The sequence below is a fragment of the Ochotona princeps genome, chromosome 11 (genome assembly GCF_030435755.1).
Source record: "Ochotona princeps isolate mOchPri1 chromosome 11, mOchPri1.hap1, whole genome shotgun sequence".
In the NCBI taxonomy this organism is placed as follows: domain Eukaryota; kingdom Metazoa; phylum Chordata; class Mammalia; order Lagomorpha; family Ochotonidae; genus Ochotona; species Ochotona princeps.
In genome coordinates, this window is record NC_080842.1 from 25,316,876 (window position 1) to 25,344,132 (window position 27,257).

The 27,257-nt window shown below is 43.3% G+C and overlaps 1 protein-coding gene across 1 annotated transcript; it reads left to right on the forward strand.

The window, feature by feature from the left end:
- The first annotated feature begins 276 nt into the window (after nucleotides 1–276).
- Nucleotides 277–17,646, forward strand: RWDD4 (RWD domain containing 4). The gene is made up of 7 exons (XM_058669949.1): nucleotides 277–493; nucleotides 3,207–3,287; nucleotides 8,377–8,486; nucleotides 8,574–8,721; nucleotides 10,347–10,464; nucleotides 13,299–13,481; nucleotides 15,844–17,646. The coding sequence occupies exons 1-7, from the start codon at nucleotides 470–472 to the stop codon at nucleotides 15,867–15,869; spliced, it is 690 nt and encodes a 229-aa protein (XP_058525932.1). The 5' UTR covers nucleotides 277–469; the 3' UTR covers nucleotides 15,870–17,646.
- Nucleotides 17,647–27,257: the final 9,611 nt, after the last annotated feature.

Below are 27,257 nucleotides of genomic sequence, written 5' to 3' on the forward strand. Positions count from 1 at the left end.
TCCCCACGGCCTCAGTGAGCCGCAGCCTCCCGGTAGAAGCCTCTCGCTCCCCACCTCCGCTGACACAGGAAGCACTTTCCTGGACCTGAGTGACAGCGCCTTACGCCAATCGCGATCCTAGAGCCTGACGCGGCTCTCCAAACCCGGAGGTGGGGGGAGCTCTCCCGTTCATATCCGAGACAGAGTCGGGGGCGGAGATGCAAGGAGCCAATTGGGAGAAGGAGAGAGGGGCAGGAGGCGGAGCCCCGCCGTTACCGCCCCGCCGCCGTTCCTCAGGCTCGGCTCTGCCCGCCTGGCCCGGTCTGCTGCTCCCGGGAGCACGGCCCCTTCGCCCATCGTCGGCCACTCGGGACGTGCGGGTGCCCGGGCTTCGGGAAGCGGGACGTCCCCGAGCCTCGGGGCCATTGCCCTTGCTTTTTCTTCGTAGTGACCAGCGCAGGCAGCCGGGGAGGGCCCCGCGACTGACACGATGAGCGCTAACGAGGACCAAGAGGTGAGCCACCCTACCCGGCCTGGACGCCCCTGTTCCCCGCGCAGGCGCTCAGCCGCAGCCAGCCCCGCGGGAGGGTCACTGGGCGGCCCGGGACCCGCACGTGCCTCGCGCTCAGAGCCTAGCCGGCGTGTCCCAAGTTCAGCAGGGCGGTGTCAGATAGGTCAAGCACGCGTGGAGAGGGCACGGTACACCTCCGCCCCTTCCTCTCCCTGCATCTTTCCTGTTTGCTCACCTGAAAGGAGAGAGCAGTCGCTACAGGTTTCCTGGATGACAAGAATGACTGAATATCCTTGGGTACCCGATCCAGGTATCCTGAGTTGTGCAATTCGAGAAAACTGTTGACTGGTGGACAGCTTAGTGGAGTTTCTGGTGGAAGGAAAGAATGTCTCGAGTCTCTCTGGTTTGCATCCCGACTGCTGTAGGAAGTCATTGGTCCACGTTGGCAGGTGCATGGTACACCTCAGGATCTCAGGATGGTAGGGTAGGGTTGGTCCAGTCACGCCGAGGGGAACCTTCTAGCTTTGTAAAGTTTGAAAGTGGAGGGAGTGCACAGCGAAGAAGAATCGGGAACCTGACCAGGCATCTCCTTGTGCAGTAGCTCCCAGCTCACTTGAACCTTAGCACTGTCAGGCACAACTGAAGTAACAGTCACTGGATTGGACATTAGCTTTAGAAGGCCCAAAGTTCAACAGGCAAGTTGGCACCTGAATTCCTTCTAAAACAGTCTTGCCTGGTGTGTTTTTCAGCCAGACATGAATGATTTTGTCTCCCTGCAATGCACGGAGAATACAGAGTAAATGTCTAAACGTTGAGCCCGTAGGACTATTTTTCCATGATTGGTTTAAAAAATAGATACGAGCACTCCACCCCACTCCTTTTGAGTCAGGATTTGGGGGGCATGGAGGCAAGAATTAATTTCCCAATGACTGATTTCCAGATCTTGGGGACAGTTTTCTGCCCAGGGTCATCATCTTGACCAAGTTGTTCCTTTAGCCTATTCATGGGCCTGTTCTCCCCAGATTCCCTTACCATCCTGGAATCAAGTCAGATTCAAAGCTGTGCCCTCTTGTCAAATCATTTCAGAACACCCCTTTTTGCAGTTAAATGCATTGTGCACTAAAATCCTACCGGCGCTTTTTAGAAAGCAATTTGTTTTTCATTCTCTACTTGTGTATTTTTTTTTTTAAGATTTATTTGTTTTATTGGAAAGGCGGATATACATAGAGGAGGAGAGACAGAGAGGAAGATCTTTGGTCAGATGATTCACTCCCCAAGTGACCGCAACTGCCAGTGCGCGCCGATCCGAAGCCGGGAACCAGGAACCTCTTCTGGGTCTCCCACGCAGGTGCAGGGTCCCAAAGCCTTGGGCCGTCCTCGACTGCTTTCCCAGACCCCAAGCAGGAAGCTGGATGGGAAGTGGAGCTGCCGGGATTAGAACCGGCGCCCATATGGGATCCCAGGGCGTTCAGGGCAAGGATATTAGCCACTAGGCCATGCCGCCAGGCCCTCTACTTGTGTAAGTATCTAAGCACTGGTTCTTCGACTTCACCCAGTTTAATTTCATTAATCGCTGGTTTTTAAGTTCTTCATTCTGCCGCAAGCATGATTCACTATCCCATCAAATTATCCTCGACAAATTTAATAAGCCTGCCTCTTATTTCTGTTCCTGTCTGGCTCCTTAATTAAAATACGGGGAAGGATGATGTCCAGGAGGAGTAGCAGTGCACTTCGGTTGTTTGTCCCAGTCTAATCTTCTCAGTCATTGAGTACAGTTTGAGCTCCTGGGTTTTTCTTTGTAACGGTGCCGAGAGAGACTCGGGGAGCCCTGCCGAGGTCTATCGACTGAGTGTCCTCATTCCAGTTTCCCTCTGCTAGAAGAGTTGCTGAGATACATGTAGCCTATTCTAAGTGTTAGGGGTTGTTTAGTGTTCTGCCAGTTCTGAAATGTGGTCCCTCTGGCTCAGTCACCACCCCTGTTTTGTACATTTTGTGGTATGCCTCTTCTCCAAAGCCAGCACCTGTACAGAAGGCATTGTTCTCACATTCGCCAGTGGTCACGTGGTGCTTGAGATGCGATTATTGGTAAACCTACTGCAAGAAGTATTCCCAGGCAAGGTTACTAGCTAGCTTTGCTGTTGCAGTGCCTTCGCCTATCTTGAGCAGATCCTTGCTAGCCTTTCTCTGAAAGTTTGTTTAGGTTTTTAACAGTTATTATTGTTTTGTTTGGTTTGGCTTTTGAAGTTTTATATCATCCCATGGGAAGGATTTCAGATACACTAATTTATGCAATAATGGGAAATTCTTGCCGTTTGTATTTTCATCAACCAGGTCAGAGCTCTTTCTGCCCCTGGCTACTTGCTCTTCAGCAGATTGATTAGCGCACATGCTGGATTTGCTTTAAATGAAACTTTATTTTCTCCTCCCTACCAGGGAGGATGATATGACAATTATCATGATATGACAGTTATCATCCATAGGATGGATATGACAATTAAATGAGATGACACAGTGTAAAACACCTAACAGAACCTGACACCGTTTTTTAGAAAGTATCCATGGCAATCATTGTGGTACACAATTGTCCTAAGCGTGTCAGCCTATGTAAATTAGCTGGGTTCTTCGTGATTGAGTGGTCTGGAGCCAGAAACCCCAAATCATCTATTTCTATCCCATTCCTGCCACTACAAAAAACTCACTCATTTGTTTCTTTCAGATGGAACTAGAAGCATTGCGTTCTATTTATGAAGGAGATGAAAGTTTCCGGGAATTAAGTCCAGTTTCATTTCAGTACAGGGTAAGACATGTCTTGAGGGAGAGCCTTAACTCTTTGCTAGAAAAGACCGAAGCTTACTGAAATCTGGTTCTTACTTTTAAACTTCGTGGTTTAAGTGTACTCTGTTTGTATTTTCTGAAGCATTTAAATGAAACTCATCAACCACGGCACTTAACTATTTTGGTTAACATTTGAAAGCCTAATTCAGAAACGTTTTAAAAACCAAGAGAAACTTGTTTTTATGGTAAAACAATCATAGAAATGTTGGAAGTGGAAAAAACCTTGGAAATTGAGTGATTTTACTACCTGGAAGTTGGTTCTGCCAGCCTCGGCTTCCTTAGCTCCTGTGGTTAATCCTGAGACTTTAACAGGATTAAAATCCAGGTCTGTGTTCCAAGTCTAGTGTTCTTTTTTACCACCCTATACATAATCAAGAAAAGCTAACATTTTTATATGATATTAATATAATATATATGGTATTAAAACTCGGTAAGTCTAGATTCCAAACCTGCGTGAATAATTTTTATTTGTGTGAAATGTAGATTTTCTTTAATATGAGATTTGCACATGACTCTGTCTTCAATATAACAGTACCAGTATTTTACTTTGTAAATGAACAACACAACCCATATGTTGACTGACTTATCCAAATGATTATAAGTTGCAGTGAAATGAGAAAGTGTTTTTGTGAAAGGTTTATGGTTGTCACAAACACTGTCACTGTTTTGTGAGAAATGATGCTGAACCATGACATACTGTAGACTGTCACAGAAAATGAACTTACTTGGGATCCTCTGGCTACACTCTTTGTAACATCTCCATATAGAAAACGACCAAGGGAGTTTTCATAGTCAAAGTTGATGATGGAGTTAAGTCCAGGGCCCTTCTCTTTGAACCCAGCTGCCTCCCTACACTTTGCATGTCACTACCCCTTAGCCCAGGAGAAGTTGAGAACGTTCCTTGACTTTTCTAAATGCTTCTGTTTGCGGCAGTGGTTACTGAGCACCGCAGGCAGAGTACTCTCGGACATGTGTGTGCTCTGTAGGATGGACCCACTGATACAGTCCCTGGGATGCATTTCAGAGACCAGCGGTAGCATGATGACCATCAACACGGAGCAGGGTTCTCTGCCTGTGGTAGGCAGTCCTCGTCCCTGTGCTGCACAGATTAGCAGACTTCTAAATGACTTCCTACTCAGTTCTTTGGCTTCTCCTTACACTCCAACATTAATCTTCCAACAGACTATTAATTCATTCTCTGAAACAATGCAGTAGTCACCCCATTGTCTTGCTTCGTTTTATTTGTTAATGTTTTCTATCTTTAAATACAGCAGACTTTTTTAAAGAAAGTATTTATTTTTATTCCAAAGGCAGATTTCACAGAGAGAAGGAGGGACTGAGAGAAAGATCATCCATCTGCTGGTTCACTCCCCAACTGGCTACAATGTCTGCAACTGAGCTGATCCAAAAGCCAGGAGCCAGGAGCTTTTCCCAGGTCTCCCTTGTAGATGCAGGGTCCCAAGACTTGAACAATCCTCCACTACTTTCTCAGTCCATAAGCATAAAGCTGAATCAGAAGTGGAGCAGCCTGGACCCAAACCAGCACCCAAAGAAGATGCTGGCGTTATAGGTGGAAGATTAGTCTCTCGCCACCACTACTACCTCTCCCTCCCAGAATGTCTTAATTTTAAAAGAGTCTCCAAAAAAAAAAAAAAAGGTAACAACAAAAAAATTTTAAAAGAGTCTCGGTAATTTCCTCTTGCCTTAAGAACAAGGACTGTATTCCTTACCTAGACACTTAGGAGTCCTTCTCTTTGTTTTGAACTGTCTCTCCAAGCTTTCCCATCTGCTGGCATCCATTAAACGTAATGGATTGTTAAATACCTTCTTTGAGGGAGGTTGTTTGTTTAGTACTCTCTTCCCTTCTCATCAACCATCCATCCTGTTTTTTCTTTAGGCCTAAACCAAGCATCCTCTGAGGCATATTGAGCCCATAACTCCTGACTTTGAAACAAAATTCATTATCCCCATTTTTAACTTAGTTGTGTGTGTGTTTGCTGTTCTGCAGCAATGGACTTGGTGCATGGAACTGATAATAACACGCGTAAACTACTGATTGGTGGGCAATAGCCGAAGTTTATTAGTGGCAACAGGCATTTGTAAACTAAGGGTCACATAGGATAAGGGAGGAGGTATTGAGGAGCTTATGTAGTTCCCGTAAGCCTGTCTATGGAACCCATCACCTGTTTCCGCAGTCTTGTCTGAAAATATCTCTTTTAAGATTTATTTATTTATTTATTTAAAAACAGAGAGTTGGGGATCGGGGCTGGCAGGGAAGGGACAGAAAAGGAGAGAGAGATTTCATCAGCTGGTTCCAAATGCCTACCTATAGCCATGGCTGGGTCAGACTGAAATCAGGGACCAGGTAGTCTCCCAGATGAATAGCAAGGACCATCACATGCATTGTCCCAGGATGCATGTTAGCAGGAAGTTGCATAGGAAGTAGAACCAGGACTTGAACTCAGGTACTTCAGATGTGAGATGAGTGTATCAAATGGTCTCCTAATCTCTAACCATACGCTTTTCCTGTTCTGTCAGTTTTGAACCGTTCCTTGTTCCGCAGTTTAATGAATCATCTCAAGGTACCTTGCACAACGTGAGGCACATGTCAGTTTGTTCCTACATGTAAGCACCTAGTGACTGCATAAAGCAGATTAACTTCTTCACTTTTTAATTATCTCATTTAGTTAAAACGTGACCCTAAACTGATAACATCAGTTTTTTAAGTAATTAATTCAAAACTGATGTAGCAACAGGTCCTAAAGTAGCTTGATACGAGTTCTGGGATTCACCTATGTTAGTTGGAACGTGATGCTGGTGAGAGGATGTGCATGAAAAATCAGTGCACAGAAAATAAAAGAGAATTAAGTAATAACTTGGAGTAAAAGGTTTATAAACCTTACTATTATCAAATACTTTTTAAAATCTTTTTTACTTGTTTTTATTGGAAAGGCAGATTTAAAGAGAAAAGAAGAGACAGAAAGAAATATCTTCTGTCTGCTAGTTCACTCTCCCAAGTAGCTGCATCAGCCGGAGCTCAGCTGATCTGAAGCCAGGAGCCAGGAACTTCTGGGTCTCCCACATTGGTGCAGGGTCTCAAGGCTTTAGGCCATCCTCTACTGCTTCCCCAGGCCACAAGCAGGGACCTGGGTGGGAAGTGGAGCAGCCAGGACACAAACCAGCGCCCACATGGGATCCCAGTGGTTGCAAAGTAAGAATTTAACCACTAGGCTACCACACCTGGACCTTTTAAAATACTTTTATAAACAAAGCAGAACATACACTTAAAATGAGATGGGATTAGCATAACTCTATGCAAGGAAGAGATGCTGATTCATGAATCATTCCACAGTATTACTAGGAAATCACCACTGTGCAACTTCCAGTGTAATAATTCATTCAGTCAAAGCTTATTCATGGGTGCTAACATCATTAAGTGAAAGGTACTGAGAAACAAGGTAGTCACACTGTTTCGTACAGATTACTTATTAATTACAAAATAAAAAGATGTTTTTACATTGATGAGCTCTTGCAAAGAGTCTCTTGAGTAATCAAACTCAGTATCACCAATAATGATTGTAAAAGATATCCTGTACCTTCTGTAATAAGCATCCATTTCACACACGTGACAGAGACGTAGCCTTTTCATCTGCTGTTTCACTCCCAAATGGCCACAGTAGCCAGGGCTGGGCCAGGCCAAAGCCAAGAACTCAGACCTCACTTTGCATCTCCCATGTGGGTGGCAGGGACCCAGGTACTTGGGCCGTCCTCTGTTGCTTTCCCAGATGCGTTAGCAAGGAGCTGAAAGAAACTTGCACTCCAATATGGAGGATGCTGGCATTGCAGTGGCAGTTTAGCCCACTCAGCGTGGGGTCCCTTAATTGGAATCATCACAGCAGAAACCATCCAACCATACCTGGGGACATTATACGTCAGAAGTGGCCTGGATTCTTTTTGTCATAAAGGCATCTTTGGTGGAGAGAGAAGATTCAAATATATGGAATATCTGATGAATAAGATGATTTGTGTGTGTATTTATTTATTTGTTTTATTTATTTATTTTGAAGGCTGAATCAACATTTAGTTTAAAGAAGCATACCTGATAGACAGGTAGGCAGCTCAGCAAAGAACTGAGAGTCCACTAGGCCTTCAGACTAGAATGTTTTGTGAGTTTGGGCATGAGTCCTCTCGCTCTTCCGTATGCTGGTTCACTGCTCCAGTGGCCACAGTGGCTGAAGCTGAGCCAATCCAAAGCCAGGAGCCAGGAGCTTCTTCTGAGTCTCCCACATGGGTACAGGGTCCCAAGGCTTTGGGTTGTCTTCCACTGCTTTCCCAGGCCACAAGCATGGAGCTGGAAGGGAAGTGGAGCAGCCAGGATACGAACCAGTGCCATATGGGATGCCGGCACATGCAAGGCGAGGACTTTAGTCACTAGACTACTGTGCCAGATCCAGTTTACTTATTCTTTTTTTTAAAATTAATTTATTTATTTTTTCTTTTTCCATATAGACTGGGATCTCCCCCCATACTCCCACCCCCACACAGATTTTCCCCGTTTTACTACAATGGTGTAGTCCTTCATAAGGAATCATAATTCCATCAGTCTCTTATTTAAGTGTACTATTAAGTTTACTTATTCTTAATGCCAGTTGTGATTTAGCAGTTGGAAGATTTAAGACAAAGACAAGGTGTTTCATTTGTGTGGATTATTGGTTTTGTCCATTCTCTTCCTGACCCTATAGTTGATGTCTTATCTTCATTCTCAGAAAACTGATAAAAAACAAAAACATAGGTGTAGTGTAGCCCTGGGGTAGGAAACTTGATGGACTGGTTGCAGAGTGGGGCTTATGAACACAAACAAAAAACTGCCACCCGGGTGGGCCAGGGCTACATTAGACTTCCCTTGTCCTGCTCCATGTAGGATGACTTTTCCACTTGTGGCATGTCTGATTCAAGCATGAATGTTAGAATGTGTCAGTTCAAAGATCATTAAGTTAGTACTCTGTCTTTGTTATCACTTTCTACAAGCCTAAGATTTCCCTTTTCTTCAGATAGGTGAAAATGACGATCCCAAAGCCTTCTTAATAGAGATTTCCTGGACAGAAACCTATCCCCAAACACCTCCAATTATATCCATGAATGCTTTCTTTAACAACACCATGTGAGTAGCGTTTGGCTTTCTTCGTTTTCTACAGTGGATTCTGTGTTGTACTCTTCTGTTAGTGAAATGTCTGTTGTGCCTTTGCAGATCATCAGCTGTAAAGCAGAGTATATTGGCCAAGTTACAGGAAGCAGTAGAGGTGAACCTGGGCACCGCCATGACCTACACGTTGTTTGAGTATGCCAAGGACAACAAAGAACAGTTCATGGAGCATCATCATCCCATCACTTCCGCTGTGAGTATGGAGGCACTCATCCTTCACCAGATTCTTCTGTTGTTTGGATGTTGTCCTGCGTGTAATTAGTTTCTAACTTGCTAATGTTTTTTTGAAACTTGGAAAGAAACTTTATTAGATTGACATAGAGAGTTAGATCTGAGTTAAATAAGAACAATGCATTTCTAGATTTCCTACATTTAACCTAAAAATGAACTCAATATCCTCCAGATTTCTACCTTTTATCAGTAGCTGGAATACTTTGGGCACCTGCTGAACTAACTTGCGGTAGAACACAGTATTATTTGCGTTAGTTTCTACAGAATTCTTGGATAGCTAGAGATGTCTTAAGTAGTGCTAAAATATGTGTGGGGTTGCTCTTCCATGAGGCTTACTCTGTTTTAAGTAGTGTTACAGCTTCAGGAGCCTTTACTGAATGGGAAAATATGTTTAACTTTTACGATCATTCTAGATAAGAATCCTTGTTTATGACCTTAAACATGTGTATGTGAGACCCGTTTATACCAAGACATGCACAAAAAGACCTTTAGTGGTCGGTGTTAACTGAGTCTGTGTGCTGATCCACACCGTAAGCTTTTGGCAGCAAAGGTTGTATCCTCTGCACTTGGGTTGTTTTAGCTTCCACTTTCCCAGTGGACACAAAAGAGGAACCCTGAAAAGGAACTGAAGGGGCAGAGGAGGGCAGTAGCTACCACTGGGCTGTGAGCCAGTCCGCCTGGGTTCATGTTCTCACCGTGCACTACACAGTAACAGCGGTGTGGGCCTGGTTTCTTCATGTGTGCTCAGTTCCTCACCATGAAACTGGGGTTCAGTAATAGCTACCACCAAGGTTTCAGTATCGGGAAAGTGACATGGAAACCATTCACAGCAATGTTTGGCATCGAGTAAGCATTTTAAATTGTAGCCAACATAAATGCTACACAAACCTATATGTTTTAGACTTTCTTCAGGGACCCAGGATAATTCTAGGTAGGTACATGTGATTTTTCAGAAGATGTGTTTACACATCCAAATAATAGCAAGTTAAGTTATAAAGTGACCTTGGAACCTCCCATCTCTTTCTCAGGATTCTGATAACAGTAATTCTATTAGTATCGTGTCCTCTTATTTTTATTGGAAAACAGACATATTTAGAGAAGGAGACACAAAGAAAAAGATCTCCCGTCTGTCTGCTGGTTCACTATTCAAGTGGCCGCATCAGTGGAGCTAAGCCAGTCAGAATCAGGAGCCAGGAGCCTCTTCTGGGTCTCCCACACTGGTGCAGGGTCCCAAGGCTTTGGGCCATCCTCAACTGCTTTCCCAGCCACAGGCAGGAAGTTGAATGGGAAGTGGAGCATCCGGGACATGAACTGACACCCATATGGGATGCTGGCACACGCAAGGCAAGGACTTTAGCCACTCAGCTACTACACCAGGCCTGTATTATAAACTTTGATGTGAACTTTTAGAAGAGTGAAACTAATACTGTGTTAAAATCACTTTTAATTAAAGAATAACAATAATAATACAGGGCTCTTCTATTTCACAAGTCTTCAAAGTTGACAACTCATTGCAAAATTTAGCGACATTTACCATAATTTAATAGATTTTAAGGCATGAGTCTAAGAACTTTTTGCTTTTTCTAGACATCCACAAGCAATATCATCTCAACTGAAACTCCTAATACAGCCCCATCAAGTAAGAAAAAAGACAAAAAAGAACAGCTTTCAAAAGCCCAGAAACGTAAGCTGGCAGATAAAACAGGTTTGTATTTTTTTTCTTTTGTACCACATATACACAAATTGTTAGCGTGTTATGGATGCTTTATAAACAGACATTAATTCTCTATTATCTAAACATTTGGAGCAGAGATCTCTTTTTTAATTATTATTTATTTTTATTTGAAGGTCAGATATACAGAGCAGAGGAGAGACAGAGAGGAAGATCTTCCATCCAGTGGCTCACTCCCCAAGTGACCACAATGGCCAGTGCTGTGCCAATCTGAAGCCAGGAGCCAGGAGCTTCTTCTGGGTCTCCCACACGGGTGCATGATTCCAAGGCTTTGGGCCATCCTCGACTGCTTTCTCAGGCCACAGGCAGGGAGCTGGATGGAAAGTGGGGCTGCCGAGATTAGAACTGGTGCCCATATGGGATCCGGGCGCGTTCAAGGCTATCGCGCTGGTCCCAGAGCAGAGATCTTCTAAGTCACAAATGTGTTTTGAAAGTTATTAGGAACCCAGCATGGTAGCCTAGTGGCTAAAGTCCTTGCCTTGCATGCGCTGGGATCCCATATTGGCACCGGTTTGTGTCCTAGCAACCCCACTTCTCATCCAGCTCTCTATACTTGTGGCCTGAGAAAGTAGTCGAGGATGGCCCAAAGCCTAAGAAGGCTGCACCCATGTGGGAGACCCAAAAGAGGCTCCTGACTCTTGGCTTCAGATCTACTCAGCTCCGACTGTCACAGCCACTTGGGGAGTGAACCGGCTGACAGAATATCATCCTCTCTGTTTATCTGACTTTCCAAAAATAAATAAAGAAAGAAAGAAATCTTGGGCCCGGCCTGATAGTGAAGCAGCTAAAGTCCTCACCTAAAATGTGCTGGAATCCCATATAGGCGCTGGTTCTCATCCCGGCAGCTCCACTTCCCATCCAGCTCCCTGCTTATGGCCCGGGAAAGCAGTGAAAGACAGCCCAAAGCTTTGGGACCCTGCACCCTCATGGGAGACCTGGAGGAGATTCCTGGCTCCTGGCTTTGGATCAGCTCAGCTCTGGCCGTTGCAGCCATTTGAGGAGTGAATCATTGGACGGAAGATCTTCCTCTCTGTCTCTCCTCCTTTCTGTATATGACTTTGTAATAAAAATAAATAAAAACCTTTAAAAAATAAATAAATAAATCTGTGGGAAAAAAATAGTGTACAATTGTTGCATACCGACAAGTATAAAGAACTTTCAAGAACCATGACCTCACTGAAATAAACAAAAATAAATCTTAAAAAAATAAAGAAAATTGTTGAGTTCATTGCAAGGAATAACTATTTGAAATGATGGCAAATAAGGGCAAATTAGCTGCAGTGAGTGAAGAACATTAGCATAGGGCACAAAAATGTGTATTTCCCGGCACCCTCTACCATGTTACAATATTGTATCATCTCCCAGGATGGTCACAGGGCTAGTGTTTTCTTTTCTATAAAATTATTATAGTGTGGTCATTTTGAATAGAGTTTTAAGATTTTGTAAAATGAGACATTTATAGTATATGGCAAGCAGCAATGTGAATCATTTTAAATTGATTTTTTTAAATAGTGTGTATTAATAAAAATATTATTTAATATACAATATTATATTAAAAGAATGAAAACACTTGCCGACTTCGAACCCTTAGACAATTCTTGGGAGTTAATTTCAATCCTTCCTAACAGAATCAAAGTCTTTTTTAAAAGAATATTTGCTCAAATAATTATTTTGCTTATTTTTTTTTTTTTTTAAAGATTTATTCATTTTATTACAGCCAGATATACACAGAGGAGCAGAGACAGAGAGGAAGATCTTCCATCCGATGATTCACTCCCCAAGTGAGCCGCAACGGGCCGGTGCGCGCCAATCCGATGCGGGGAACCTGGAACCTCTTCCGGGTCTCCCACGCGGGTGCAGTGTCCCAATGCATTGGGCCGTCCTCGACTGCCCTCCCAGGCCACAAGCAGGGAGCTGGATGGGAAGTGGAGCTGCCGGGATTAGAACCGGCGCCCATACGGGATCCCGGGGCTTTCAAGGCGAGGACTTTAGCCGCTAGGCCACGCCGCCGGGCCCTTTGCTTATTTTTAACTTTGAATGGGAAAGAGGTTGAGAGGCAGACAGATCCTCAATCCACTGGTCACTCCCCAAGTGGCTGCAATGGCTAGGACTGTGTCACTTCAGGAAGGAGCCAGAAATTCCATCCTGGTCTCCCACTGACGTGTCAGGGAGCCATCATTTACTGCTTACCCGGGTCCCTTAGCAGGGAGCTGGATCAGACAGATGCAGAGCAGCGAGAGTTGAACCATAACTCTGATAAGCACTGGCACTGTGAGCAATAGTTTAACCTGCTATATTGCAACGCCAGCAGCAAATAATGAGCATTTGGTCAGAGCACAGCAATGAACATGCATGTTATCCAGGCTACTATTTAATCTTAGGTCATGGTTTCAATGCTGACTCATGAAAGAGTGAGCTAACATGGTTTTTGTTTTGTTTTTTGACAAAGCAGTGACCTTATATAAGCTGTAGAATTATTCACATATTATTATTATTCACATATTATTATTCATGACACTGATAAAGCAACTCTTTTTTCTGGCAGTGCCCATCAACCTCCACAGTTTCAAATGGGTAGAAGATTTTATGTTGAATGGAAATGGGCTAAATATGGAAAAGGGAAATATTTTTATGAGAATAGTGTATTAACATTCACAGCGGCGATCAATTGTTTTTCCAAATGAGTAACGTACTTTCAATGTTTAGTCTAGTTGCTTTGTGCAATAGCATGTAGCATCTTATTTATTAGAAAATCAATGTTAAACTAACTGGTTTTAGAAACATCATTCTGAATTTCTCTCCTGCAGACCACAAAGGGGAACTCCCTCGAGGCTGGAACTGGGTCGATGTGGTAAAGGTATGTAAAGTCTGTGTTCTTATCTTCAGAATACTTACTGTGACCCCATCAAATAATGAGATTTGTATTTTCCATTTCCTCTGCAACGTTTGGGATTTCCCGGGACGGCTGCTCACTTTGTCATGTTCAGCATGTAAGTAGTTTTCTCATATCCTTCACAGACTTCTTTCCTACCCTCTTAGCTTTCGATTTTCTTACTTTAAATAAGGAGAACTAGGGAAGTAATTTGTAACTGTAATAAAACCTGACTCTGTAAATACATCTTCCAGGTTTCCCACCATGGTACAAGGTCCCAGGGCTTTAGGCTATCCTCGACTGCTTTCCCAGGCCACAAGCAGGGATCCAGGTGGGAAGTGGAGCAGCCAGTATACAAACTGGCGCCCATATGGGATCCTGGAGCGTGCAAGGCGAGCATTTAGCCACTAGGGTATCGCACAGGGCCCCTGTAAATACATCTTAAGAAGGGACATGCTCATGACTGGCGCAATGCCACAGCAGCTTCATCCTGCACCCTGGGGCACCAGCAATCCCATATGGGTGCTGATTTGTGTCCCGACTGCTCCACTTCTGCTCTAGCTCTATGCTTGTGCCCTGGGAAAGCATGGCCCAAGGCTTTGGGAGCCTGCACTCAAGTGGGAGAGCCAAAAAAGCTCCAGGTTCCTGACATCATATCAACTCAGCTCTGGGTATTTGGGAAGTGAACCAGTGGATGGAAGTACTTCTCTATCTATCACTCCTCTCTCTGTAAAGTCTGCCATTCTAATAAAAGTAAAATAACTCTTTTTTAAAAAGAATGCACATGATCAAATAGGATTCTAAATTTATGAATAATATAGAAACTGAAGAAACCCAATCATGGAAAAGAACGTTTTATTTTCCTATTAAGAATTGTGTTTTTAAGTACGGAGCTTACTGTAGTTGCTTGTCCTTACACAGAAAGATTTGCCACTTTCTGTTGCACATTTTTGTTTTAACTTCTCTCACATATCTCTTGTGTTATCTGTAGCTTCAGATGTATTAAAGCTATACTTAACACAACCAGTTAATTCCCTTGGTAAGACTTCATGAGCAAGGTTTTGTGTATCAGTTAGTGCCTCAATTAGATTTTTAGTGAGGGCCCTCAGATTTGCTCATTTATATACTATCCATTCTTAAAGATTACCTTTCCAATAAATAAGATATATCTTAAAATCAACTATTTGGTCCATGGGATGCATTTCTATGGAGGTTGTTAAAAATAATTTTTGTCATCCTAGAATCTGGTACAATAGTACTAAACAGGAATAAGGAGCCATGAGGTACAATTGGAATAAAAAATTTACAGTATTTCTTCCCCTCTAATGGACAGGCAACTAACCTTGTCTGATATGTTTTATGGTTGAAGCATCTCTGTCCTCCTCTCGATGTCCTGAGCTCCTCTCCACTGATACTTGATGGGCACTTCATGTTATGCTGGGTACACCTGCATGTAACTCACCAGTTAGGTCCATTCTCTCCTCCAAGTGTGCTGGGGTCAAGATGAGCCACTCTCTGGATCGAGTATGTCTTCTCTAAGTGCAGCAGATCTCAGCTGAAAGTCAGATCCAAGAGTGGTGATGGTCTCCCCTTCCCCATATAGAGAGGTTTTTTGGAGATTTTTAAGAGTCCCTGTTAATATAAGTAGAGTTCCAAATTAAAAATAAACTCAAAGGTCAGTGCTACACCAATCTGAAGCCTGGACTCCGGAACTCCCTCCAAGTCCCCCACCTGTGTCTCATGCGGGTGCAGGGTCCCAAGGCTTTGGGCCGTCCTCAACTGCTTTCTCAGGCCACAGGCAGGGAGCTGGATGGGAAGCAGGGCTGCTAGGATAAGAAGCAGTTGCCCATATGGGATCCCAGCACGTTCAAGGCAAGAACTTTAGCCACCAGGCCACCGCATGGGACACAGAATTTTTTTTTTTTTTTACATTTTTATTCTGTGAAGGTCATATTTTCCCTGAGATTATGTTTTTAAAAACCTAGTTGAGGGCCCAGCGGCTTGGCCTAGCGGCTTAAGTCCTTACCTTGAATGCCCCGGGATCCCATATGGGCGCCGGTTCTAATCCCGGCAGCTCCACTTCCCATCCAGCTCCCTGCTTGTGGCCTGGGAAAGCAGTCGAGAACGGCCCAATGCATTGGGACACTGCACCCGCGTGGGAGACCCCGAAGAGGTTCCAGGTTCCTGGCTTCGGATTGGCACAGAACCGGCCGTTGCACTCACTTGGGGAGTGAATCATCGGATGGAGGATCTTCCTCTCTCTCCTCCTCTCTGTATATCTGACTTTGTAATAAAAAATAAATAAATCTTAAAAAAAAAAAACCTAGTTGAGATAGGTAAGCCTAAGGATGAAAATAAGCTATAGATGATTTAAGTTACTCAAACCTTGTTACCTGCCTGTTGGAACTTCATTTTAATATTGAATGGAAATGAATAATAGAACTGTTTAAACTTACTGAATATCTCTTTTTTTCTCGTAGTTAAGCAAAACTGGCTCAAAAGATGATGAATAGTACATGGAATTTGAGACAAGGAAAACACATCCTTTAAAAAGTAAACTGGGTTCAAAGTCTTATGTTACAATTTTCTGGTGTCAAGATGGATTTTTATAAAACACGACTTTTTTTGTAAGTTTCTTAAAGTGTTGTAAGTGGAAAGTTCACAGCGTTCTGGTTGTATTAAATTATGACTTTCACAAACTTGCCTTAATAAAAGGTAAGCATGTTCATTGTTAGTACACTTTATGAAGTGTGTTGAGCTTTGTGAATGGTCAAATAAGGAAGAATAATAGTGATTAATTTATATGATCTTATTCTTGTTGATGTGCTATTTTTTAAAAGGAGACTACAGCCTTTTACAAACTATCCTCCCCATACAGCAGGATATTGAGTTGACCCGTATCACTGGGCTTCTAGAAAAAAGTATTTATTTCTGTTTTTGTTGAACTACTGAAGCACAAATTGCCTCAGAGAAGTTAGAATACCTGTATTTGAATTTTACGAATGGGTACTCTTTGTAATTCATTCTTAATTTTCAAATGTGACCCTTTAATAAATTGATAACTTTTTATATTTTTGTCTTAATTTGAGTCAAGATATTTGATCATGAAAGCTTTCAGGGATATGTGGATTAGGAGAATATAAAAACAAACCTGCCAAATACATTTGAAAGCATTTGCATAATAAGGGTTAGCTCTTATTGAAAACATTTCTCTTTGCTGAGGATACCAGGATGAGAGTAAAAGATGCCTTAATATTTAATTTGTGTGTTGTTAGATAGTGAGTTTAATAAATTCCTATTTATCTGCTGTTTTGTGATTTCAGTCCTTGGATAACTGAATTCTTCTAGATGTTTCAACAGAGAACCATATCTCAAGTCCTGTTTCATTACCTTTTCAAAGGTCCTCATGTATTTTTCAACCTGATCATCTTTTTAAAAGAAGTCTTTCAAATGCTAAGCTGTTGTCCATGCCTGATTTGTTTTTAAGTTATGACTGAAGAAAACTCTTCTAGTTTCACCAGTAAGAGTTATTTATGTTTCTTTATGTGTGATTGGTGGTGATTTTGTCTACGCTCTCTCGCTTTAATGGCACTTAGACCTACTGCTTTATCAGGAGGAACAGCTTGTTAGTTCCTTGTGTTAAACCTGTGCAACTTGGGTCTGAGTATTTTAGTGAACAACTAACTTTTCAAGATGTTACCTTAGTGTGAGAGCAGGTTTGAGTTGTATCCACACTTTTTACTGGGTTGGCTTTCACTTCAGTTAAATCATTTAAATGATAAAGATAATTTTTTATTATATATAAAGAACTACAATGAAAGAGTTTAATCTCATTTTCAAAAGCTGAATCACATTTTCTTTCTTGATTTAATATATATACAGAGCAAAACATTAGAATTCAGAATCACTAGGGTTGCTAATTTTTCTTTGGGGTTGTGTATATTTTGTTCTTGTGTTGATTTACTTGCTTACCATTTTGAATAAATATCTGCTCATGGAAAATAATACTTGTACTCTGAAATTGACCAGACCTATCATTGTCCATAGCTTACAGAGAATAATGCTAGTTAAATGCCAATGAACTATTTTTACTTTTTATATGAGATGTACAGATTTCTGGGGTGATGGTGGCAGTGGTGCCTCTTGTTACCTTCTGTAAAACACTTGAAACTTCTCATCAGTACTGCCATCATCTGTCTAATACTCCCAGTATATTTTCTCAGTCTGTTTACTTAAATTTGTGTGGAATGATGCAATAAGCAATAAAGTCTACATCACCATGATTGTTCTACATGTTTTATTTCAAATCACCATAGAAGGCTGCTAATTGTCTTTGGGCCTGCCTGCATGATGGATGCTAGGTCCTTCAGCCCCAGGGGACGGGGGGTATGGTGGGGCCCAGGTACCCTGGTCCAGGTCCTTGGGCACACCTGCACGGTGGGTGCCAGGTCCATGAGCCCCAGAGACAGGGAGTCCCAAGGGGTCCAGATCACTAGTGTCAGGTCCTTGGGCTCACCTATGAGAACTGGTCCTCCGCAGTGGAAAAGACGGAATAGTGGATGTCTGACCCAGATCCACATAGAGGATATGGCAGCCCATTTGGGGCCTTCAGCAGATATCCTTTACCATAGCAGAGGAAGGAGAACAGAACAGAATGGACTACTACCCCAAAGATGACAGCGAATATCATCTTTGGGCAGCAAATATCTGGGCAAATGGAGACTCTTAGGTGGACTTTGTCAGCCAATGGACCTTGAAAGTGTTCCCTCATCTCTGGATCGGCGAGATCGATATCTCAGAACTATCAAAACCACCTGGGCAGAACCCTCAGAGTGTATGACACATCAGGACTGACAGTGGATGGCTGTTCCCCACACCCAGATGCTGGGGCAGTTGGGAGGCTGGGTGTGGTTTCTTCCCTGATCTTCCCCCTCCCCCAGACACAGGAAAAATAAGCAGAAAACTTGGAAATAGTGATCACACCCACTTTTCCTGGACCCTCAATCCTCCCTACCCTAATCAACTCTGTAAACATCATCTAAAATACTTTTTTGTTAAAAAAAAAAAAAAAGGATGATCATTTTATAAATCTTTCTAGCCTCTTCCTAAAAAGTATTCCAAATGTTGGACTGAAAAAATGTTTTTCACATGAGCTCACACAAAGCTAAGAGTACCCAGTGTCTAAAAGAAGAAATAGAAGGTGCAACCTAGAGATTAATGACCACCTTACAATTTCAGGGTCCCGGAGAATGGAAGAGGGAGTCCACACAGTCAGCCCAGGGTGGCAGTGTCCCTCTGTCACTCACATGTACCCTGCCTGCCCCCTCCCCACCACACGCCACACATGTGCACAGCTGGGACCCATGTCCCAGTGAGGGTCCCCTCTTTTAAAAGCGGTGAGTTATGAGCATATATATGCATATATATGCATACATAAACTCACCTGAAAACTGTGCCTGTAAATTACCTCATTTTTAGATTCCAACCAAAATTCCTATCTGAAAATGGCCTTTAAAAATAAATTAGATAGGGCCCGGCGGCGTGGCCTAGCAGCTAAAGTCCTCGCCTTGAAAGCCCCGGGATCCCATATGGGCGCCGGTTCTAATCCCGGCAGCTCCACTTCCCATCCAGCTCCCTGCTTGTGGCCTGGGAAAGCAGTCGAGGACGGCCCAATGCATTGGGACACTGCACCCGCGTGGGAGACCCGGAGGAGGTTCCAGGTTCCTGGCTTCGGATCGGCGCGCACCGGCCCGTTGCGGCTCACTTGGGGAGTGAATCATCGGACGGAAGATCTTCCTCTCTGTCTCTCCTCCTCTGTGTATATCTGGCTGTAATAAAATGAATAAATCTTTTTAAAAATAAATAAATAAATAAATAAATTAGATAGAGCCCGATGTGGTAGCCTAGTGGCTAAAGTCCTCCTCACCTTGCATGTGTCGGAATCCCTTCTGGGCTCCAGTTCTCATCCCAGCAGCCCCGCTTCCCATCCAGCTCCCTGCTTGTGGCCTGGGAAGGCAGTCGAGGACAGCCCAAAGCCTTGAGACCCTGTACCTACATGGGAGACCTGGAAGAAGCTCCTGGCTCCTGGCTTTGGATCAGCTCAGCTCTGGCCATTGTGGCCACCTGGGGAGTGAATCATTGGTCAGAAGGTCTTCCTTTCTGTCTCCTCTCTGTCTATCTGACTTTCCAATAAAAATAAAATAAGTCTTAAAAAAAAAAGAAAGATTTTCCTCTCTGTTCTCTCTCCATGTATCTGACTTTCCAATAAAAAATTTTAAAAATAATAAATCTTAAAGTCTCTTTAAAAAATAAATCAGCTAAATCGAAACTTCTGAACCAGCAAATGAAGCCACTGTTTGTGATGCCACTGGCATGCCATTTGGGCACCAATTCGTGTCCCGGTTGCTCACTCCAAGTGTTTGGGCCCCTGCTACTGCTCAAGGTAGACCTGAAAGGAACTCCTGGTTCCTGTCTTTGGCCAGGCCCAGTGCTGGCTGTGGCCACCGGCTGGGAAGTAAACCAGCAGATTAAAGATCTTTCTCTTTGTTTCTCCTTGTTTCTGTAAATCTACCTTTCTAATAAGAATAAATAAATCTTTAAAAACATATATACCTTTGAAAATGTTAACTTTTTATTCATTTTACATCACCCAAAGATCAACCAAGTAAAGCTACACTCACTCTCGTGGGGAGAGGAGCAAATGTTTGGTTAAAGCAAGATCCTGAAAGCATGTGATAATTTTTTTGCTTATAAATAGCTGAAGAGCACTTCAAAAGACAAACAGAATAAAGACAAATATAAGTTGTTATAGTTGTCATTTCTTGCTTGTGAGAAAGAAAAATAAGACAAATGGGTTAACTTTCCCACCATTTTTCATTTGCTGGCTGATTTTGCTGCGTAAATGTGGCTTCCAGAATCCATTGTCTAATGGGCTGATGGTGGTGCTAACGCAGGCAGGAAGCACTCCTGCTCTGCCTGTTTTCTGTTTGTTTCTTCTGGCATCTGGTAGGTGCTAGGGGATCTTACATGTCTCTATGGCTTTGCAATGATACTGCCTTTTCTGGGCCTACCGGGGAGATGTGGCTTGTTGGAAAGCCTGTTGATATTTTAAGCAGCAGTTTCTACGCTAAGTGGTTTCTCCTTTGATTAAAGAAGTATGTGGCTTTAAAAGGAGTTACCTTCCTGGGAGGAAGGAGGATGCGCATGGGGAAAGGATTCTGCCTCCTAAGTAGGTGATTAGAAATGAAGCTTGCAGTGCTTCATTTTAGGTGAAGTGCAAGGTGGATACGCTCAGACTCACCCATAAACACGGAGTGAATTTCAGGAGGACAGTGCGTTATACCTGGAGTGTGAAAGTGCTTCAAAGTTGAGGGGTGTGTGCATGTGTGTGTGACAGAGAGAGACAGAGAGATGCCTGTATGGAATAAATTGGCAAGCAGCTTGTTAGGTCTACAGATCCAGATAGGCAAACCGTAAGTTCAGTCTATGCAGAAGGATGTAGTAAACCTTCAAGCCTTCGCACCAGGTTCCTGTCAGTCAGAACACCCGAGGCCTGTCAGTCGCTCAGACAGAACACCCGGCTTCCCGGAGTGCGGCCTGTAGGTGAGAAGGCCCGCCTTCCCCGTGCACCTGCTGCCTGAGGCCTGAGCACGGAGGGTGCACGGGCGGGGGAAGGTGGCGCAGCCTCTGGACGCAGTTTCTGCAACCGTGCTCTTCTTTCCCGCACAAGCTTTTGCAAGCATGCGAAATGCCTTTCCTTTCCCGCCTTTCGGCTCGTGGAAGACCTTCCCTATTGCAGGTACCGTTGTTCTGGGTTTTTCTGTTTTCACTGGTTTATGGGCAATTCTTCGTCCTATTCGTGCTGTGTAGTTGTGTAGTGTGGCTCACTCTTAAAAAAAAAAAATGAAATGAAGCTTGGAACGTTTAATAGGACAGTGCAGAGAGGAAAGGAGAGTGTTTTTGGTGAAATGTGGATGGAGTCGACTCAGAGATTCCAGGAGGCTTGAAGAGTTAGAGAAAATGGGTTTCCTTCTGGTAGTGTACTCCCCAGATGACCTCAATGGAAAGAGTTGGGCCAGGTCAGAGCCAAGAGCCTAGAACTCCATCCAGGTTTCCCATGTGGGTGGCAGGAGCCCACATCTTCTGATGGTTCATCGTCTGATGCTTTCTGTGGCACATTAGCAGAGATGTGCTGTGTCCCTGCTAATGCGCCATGTCCATGTGTGAGCAGTGGTCAGGAGGTGTCGAGTCACCAACATTGCTTCTCACAGAAGTTGGACCTAGGAAGCTTGGACCTCATGGTCTGCCGAGGACTTTGTGTCTCTCAGGCTCCTTCCATGGGAACAAGCTCTTTAATCATGACTGTTTTTACTGTCTGTTTTGTGTTCTTGCAATCAGGCTGTCCACATATCAACCCAGTACTTGATGAATGCTAGATAGGATTAAAAAAAAAAAAACATAAAAGTGGAAAGCTGTTGAAAACCTTTTCTTCTTTCTGTTCTTTTCTTTTTCTGGGGATCACTACCTCTACAAGTTGTCAATTTGTTGTTATGGGTATATGTTGGCTATGCTAAGTATTCCTTTCTGTCTAGAAGCCACTCCAAGATAAAACTCCAAGCTTAAAAACTAAAAATTGGTGGATGTTACATCACTCGAGGCCCTCCTGGTCATTGAGGGGCCCTTCATAATGGAATGCCTCTGACATGCCCAGGCAGGTGTGTCTTCCCAACGTGACAAAGTGATGGCATCATTTGGCCTCAGAACACCTGCCATCTACTTCACTGACTGCTCACTGTGCAGCACCAACAAGTGTTTTCCTTGAACCAAGAGAGGCACTTTGACTTCTGACTGTACTTGAGAGAAGGCCATGCGACAGCAAGAGCCCTGGAATCCTGCCCTGGCTTCTGGACATCCACTAAAGGTCAGGGACTATCAAAGCCTCTGAGTTTAGGTCTGTCTTCTTTGCAATCCATTCGTTTTTGTTTTGTTTTGTTTTGTATTCCTTGGATGATACTAAGAACTTGGCATTCAGCAGTCAGAACAGATGGCCTTTATTTCAGCAAATGTTTCTGGCTGACAGTTTATAGAAGACATGCGGCACAAATAGCACCAGCCTCAACGATAAGAGGGAAAGATACAGCCAGCCAAGTCTTCAAGAATAACAAAGCAACTTGTTCTTCCCCACCCCTGCACAGCTTTGCTCTTTCTTGTCTCACTTGCCCTCTCCCAAGCCTGAACTATTCATCCACGTTCTGGGTTACTTTGCTTTCCTCGGGAACAATGCCTTCCCAAGATCTTTATTCTCCTTAGAATCCAAACACAAGCACAGTAAATGCCTGTCCTTCCCCCAAGAACCACATCCCTGAAGATGTGAGAAATGTGAGCTTGCAAACAAATGGAAGGGCAGACATGCTACAGTCATGCGCTGTTCAGACTCTGCTGGTCCTAATAACAGCCAACGATACGTAATGAAAGTTGGCAGGACACAAGGAAAGATACTCCGGCTTTCTGGCTGAAAGCCTAGACGTTGTAAGGTTTGAACTTGCTGCTGTCACCTTGTGATCAAAGAAGAGGTGGACTGTAGCAGAGATTGAATGCCTAAGGGCCAACAGGGGCTGGCAGTCACAAAATAGAATAAGGCAGTATGAGTTTAAGACAAAAAAAGCAGCACCGCAAAGCGTTAAGGAGTGACAACTTGTACTCAGCTTACAATCAGCAACAATTGGGAGCTGTGGGGAGTGCAATCAAGTTCAAAGTTGGCGGCTGCTGCTTGGCTCTGGTCTGTGGTTGCCATGGAGGAGGAAGGATGGAATATCATAGTAAAAAAAAATGCATTTTTTATGGAGGCTTTTCTGAATTTTACGTGTTGGTACTTACAATATTTTTTGAAACAAGCCAAACAAAATGTGGCCATGGGATAAACTGAACTCCTAGACCTTGAGTTTGTGATCTCAGCAAAACAGGGTCCTGGTGTATGTTTTTATCTACACAAAGGTCTCCCGTGGGGGCTGAAATCCATGGCACATACAAACCGTGGAGCTGTGTATGCTGGACTGAGGCAGCCCTGGCACACAGGAAGGAGAGCTGTTCTCCTGGTCTGCCAAAAGGAGGACGTCCCATTTTCCTAATTTGCACCTGAAGGTTCCAGGAGTGACCCTGAAGCCAAGAGAAATGCTATGATGGTACAGCTAATGAGGTGCATCCCGGACACAGGGCTTTGACAAAAGAGGAACCTTCTTAGGCCAGTGTTCAGCTGCAACTATGCCAGCCTCTGTTCATGATGTTGGTTTCCATGGTTCTGAGTATAGCTTTGTTTTCATCTGTGCAAGTTTTTATATTGAAATTAGGTAGAGGGACAGGCATTTTTTTTTCACAGCCCCTCAGGACTCCCCTATGCCATATTGTAATGCCTGGTTCTAGTCCCAACTCCTCCACATTCACTCCAGCTTCCTGCCAATGAACCCCTTGAGAGTCAGCAGATGATGGCTCAAAGGTTTGGTTCTCTGCCACCCCTACCCACATAAGAGACCAACACAGATGGGGTTCCACTGCTCCTGGTTTTGACTTAATCCAGCCCTGGCTACTCTGTGAGCATTTGGGCATGTGAACTTGCCAGTGGCAGATCTCTGTCTCTTGCCTTTTTTTTTTCTCTTTACCTTTCAAATAAAATGGGAAGAAATAAATACAAAATTTTAAATGAAGAAGGCAATTACAATTTATGGCAAATTATGTGAAGGCAATGGGGGTGTTCTGGGGAACACTGGCTGGAAAAACCCGTGCTTTTGTGGCAGGAGCAGAGATGGCTGGAGGATTATTTTCCAAGAAGAGGATGCTGTGAGCCTCCAGCCACTCCCTGGAAGCTCTATCCTGCTCCTCCATAGGCCCATGAGGCTCGAACCAGCTAGGCCAGCCTATAACCAGCCAGAGCGTCTCACCTGTAAACGTATCCACTCTCTTAGTCATCACCAGTTAGGGCCAGCAAGTACCCAGAGACCACGTTCCCCTGCTCAGGCTCTCACCTCACAAAAAATTTTCAGTTTGCCCTGTATGTGTTCCCAGGTCATGGTGCTTTTCTTTCTCTGTTCATACTTCCTCTGTTGCCAATCTTCCATGGACCAACATAGGCCAGGGATGACAGCATCTGTATATTTTGTGTGCTGTTCTCTGTACTTGTCTATCATATTTAATGTGCACAAGACCCCACCGAGAGAGCACTGCCCGATAGGGTTCTATACAGTCACTATAGTTAGCAAGAAATTTAGCTCTGAACTTTCTGAAGATCAAAGTAAAAAGGGAAATAGTTGCACTTTGTTAATAGGCAAAAAAGAGAAGTTTCCCAGTCTTTGGGGGAAAAATCATAGCTTTTGGATCATTTAACTCGGTGATAATACAATAATAAGAATAATGGATTTTAGAAAGTTTTTTCTTTGTATTAATTTTCATTCTGAAATAATTTCAGACTTACAGACAAATTGGGAAAAATAAGACAAAGAAGTCCCTCCTATCCTTCACCCAGAATTCCAAATGTTTCATTTGTTGTATTTTACAATGTATTTATCCTTCAGCTTTCTTCCTTCTCTCTTTGTCTCTGCCCTCCCCATTTCTCTCTCCCTGCATGTACATATTTCAGAACCATAATTGGAGACATACCCTAGCAATATCCAAGAAATACTTCGAGTATGTATCAATTTAAAAATAAGAACATTCTCTTCCATAACTGCAGTACAATAATCCAAATGAGGAAATCAAAATCAATACTGTATCATTTCCTAATCTATATAGAACTTTATAATTTTATCTTTTTCCTCAATCCATGGGGAAGAAAAATTTTAAAGGCAAAAGTTTAAAACCTAGGGAGTCAGATTCTGCATGTTGTTACCCTGTCTGTTAAGTGTTCAACCTGGAACACTTCCTTAGGTTTCTTTTTAAGACCTGGATATTTTCGCACTGCTCAGGCCAGATATTTGGTTGTCCCTCAGTTGGTCCAGTATGGCCTCATGGTAAGATCCGAGTTCTGGATTTTTGCTGGGGAGATCTTGGAGGTGGTATTGAGATGTCAGTGCATTCCATTGGGAACACATGACAACTCCTGCCAGGTGATGCTAACTCTTGGTTCAGGTATTGTTTGCCAGATTTATCCACTGTAAAGTTATTATTTTTTAAAGATTCATTTATTTGTTATTGGAAAGTCAGATATACAGAGAAGAGGAGAGAGAGGAAGATCCTCCTTCTGATGATTCACTCCCCAAGCAGCCGCAATGGCCAGAACTGAATCAATCCGAAGCCAGTAGCCAGGAGCCCCTTCCGGGTCTCCTACTCAGTGCAGGGTCCCAAGGCTTTGGTTCATCTTCAACTGCCTTCCCAGGCCACAAGCTGGGAGATGGATGGGAAGCAGGGCTGCCGGAATTAGAACCTGAGCCCATATGGGATCCCAGCGTGTGCAAGATGATGCCTTTAGTCACTAAGCTACCATACCAGGCCCTAAAATCACTATTTTTATGCTTTCTAGTTAATAAAAATTTTATAAGGAAAATCGGCGCTGGTGCCATAACTCAACAGGCTAATCTTTCACCCTGTGGCATCAACATTCCATATGGGTACCAGTTCATGTCTCAGCTATTCCAGCTCCAGTTCAACTCTCTGCTTGTGGCCTGGAAAAACATAGTAAGATGGTCCAAGTCCTTGGGACCCTGCACCTGTCTGTGTGTTAGACCCAGAAGAGGTTCCTGGTTTCCAATTTTGATCAGCTCAGCTCTGGCTGTTGGAACCATTTGGGGAATGAACCAGCAGATGGAAAGATCTTCATCTTTCCTTCTCTCTGTCAATCTGCCTTTCATATTAAAAAAAAGTCTTAAAAATAAATATTTTATATGGAAAATCTTTGAGATCATGTGAATATCTTACCTCATCTCTAACTTTGACCCACTAACTTATATTACAGATTCTTGGATGAAACAGTTCTGACTAGGACTCAAACCCTAGTCCACTGATTATGTAAGGAGCTAGAAGAGCTAACTGACTATAGTAGCAACTGCAATATTGCTTTTGTGTTCGTTTGTGCTTTTCTTTGACTAGGCAGAATTTTCCATTCTCCTCCTTGTATATATTTTACATCAGTGTGGATTATACTGCCATCAATTCTATTATTGTTTCTTTTCTGTGCAGTTTCTTCCAGAATGTACGGCCAGGGATGGTCCCATCAAAGGGACACGAATAGCATTGCGACAGATCCCTATCATACTAAAGTAATTCTTACTTTCTGACAAAACAGTATTTACCAAGTTGCTTCATAACGAGCTCTGAGGCAACGTCCTAAAACGTGAGTCAATAAAACCATTTCTATCCAGAGTCAGAGCTCTCTATAGAATCCCAAAATGCTGATGACGGTCTTGCTGGTTCAAGGATAGAACTCAGAGCAAGCACAGAAATGGGCCCCCGCCGACCAATCTTCTGTAAACACTCTGCTAAAATAGATCGTTCATGAGATGCGGACATCAGGCAGTTTAAGACATTGCTTCCTGCCAAAACCTAGCCTCAATGTCCCATGTTTGTAACTTAGTAAGACAATCACTAGCCACAGCTGGCTATAGATTCCTTAAAAGATGGGTAGTGTGACTGAATACTGAATTGTTCATTTACACTGGCTCATTGTGATTTTAATTTATGTGACCACATGAGACTATAGGTTATCTTAATTAGACACACAGATCTAGCAAAAAGGTTTTCTATGACATTGATCATGGGTGGACTGTAGTATGTGAGGAGCAAGGTGGGAACTTGACACAGCAGTCAAGTCACTGCTTAAGACAGAGACATTCCATTTGTAACTTTTTGGTTTGAGTCCCGCCTCCTTCACTTTTAATGCAGCTCTGTACAAATACACTCCCTGGGCAGG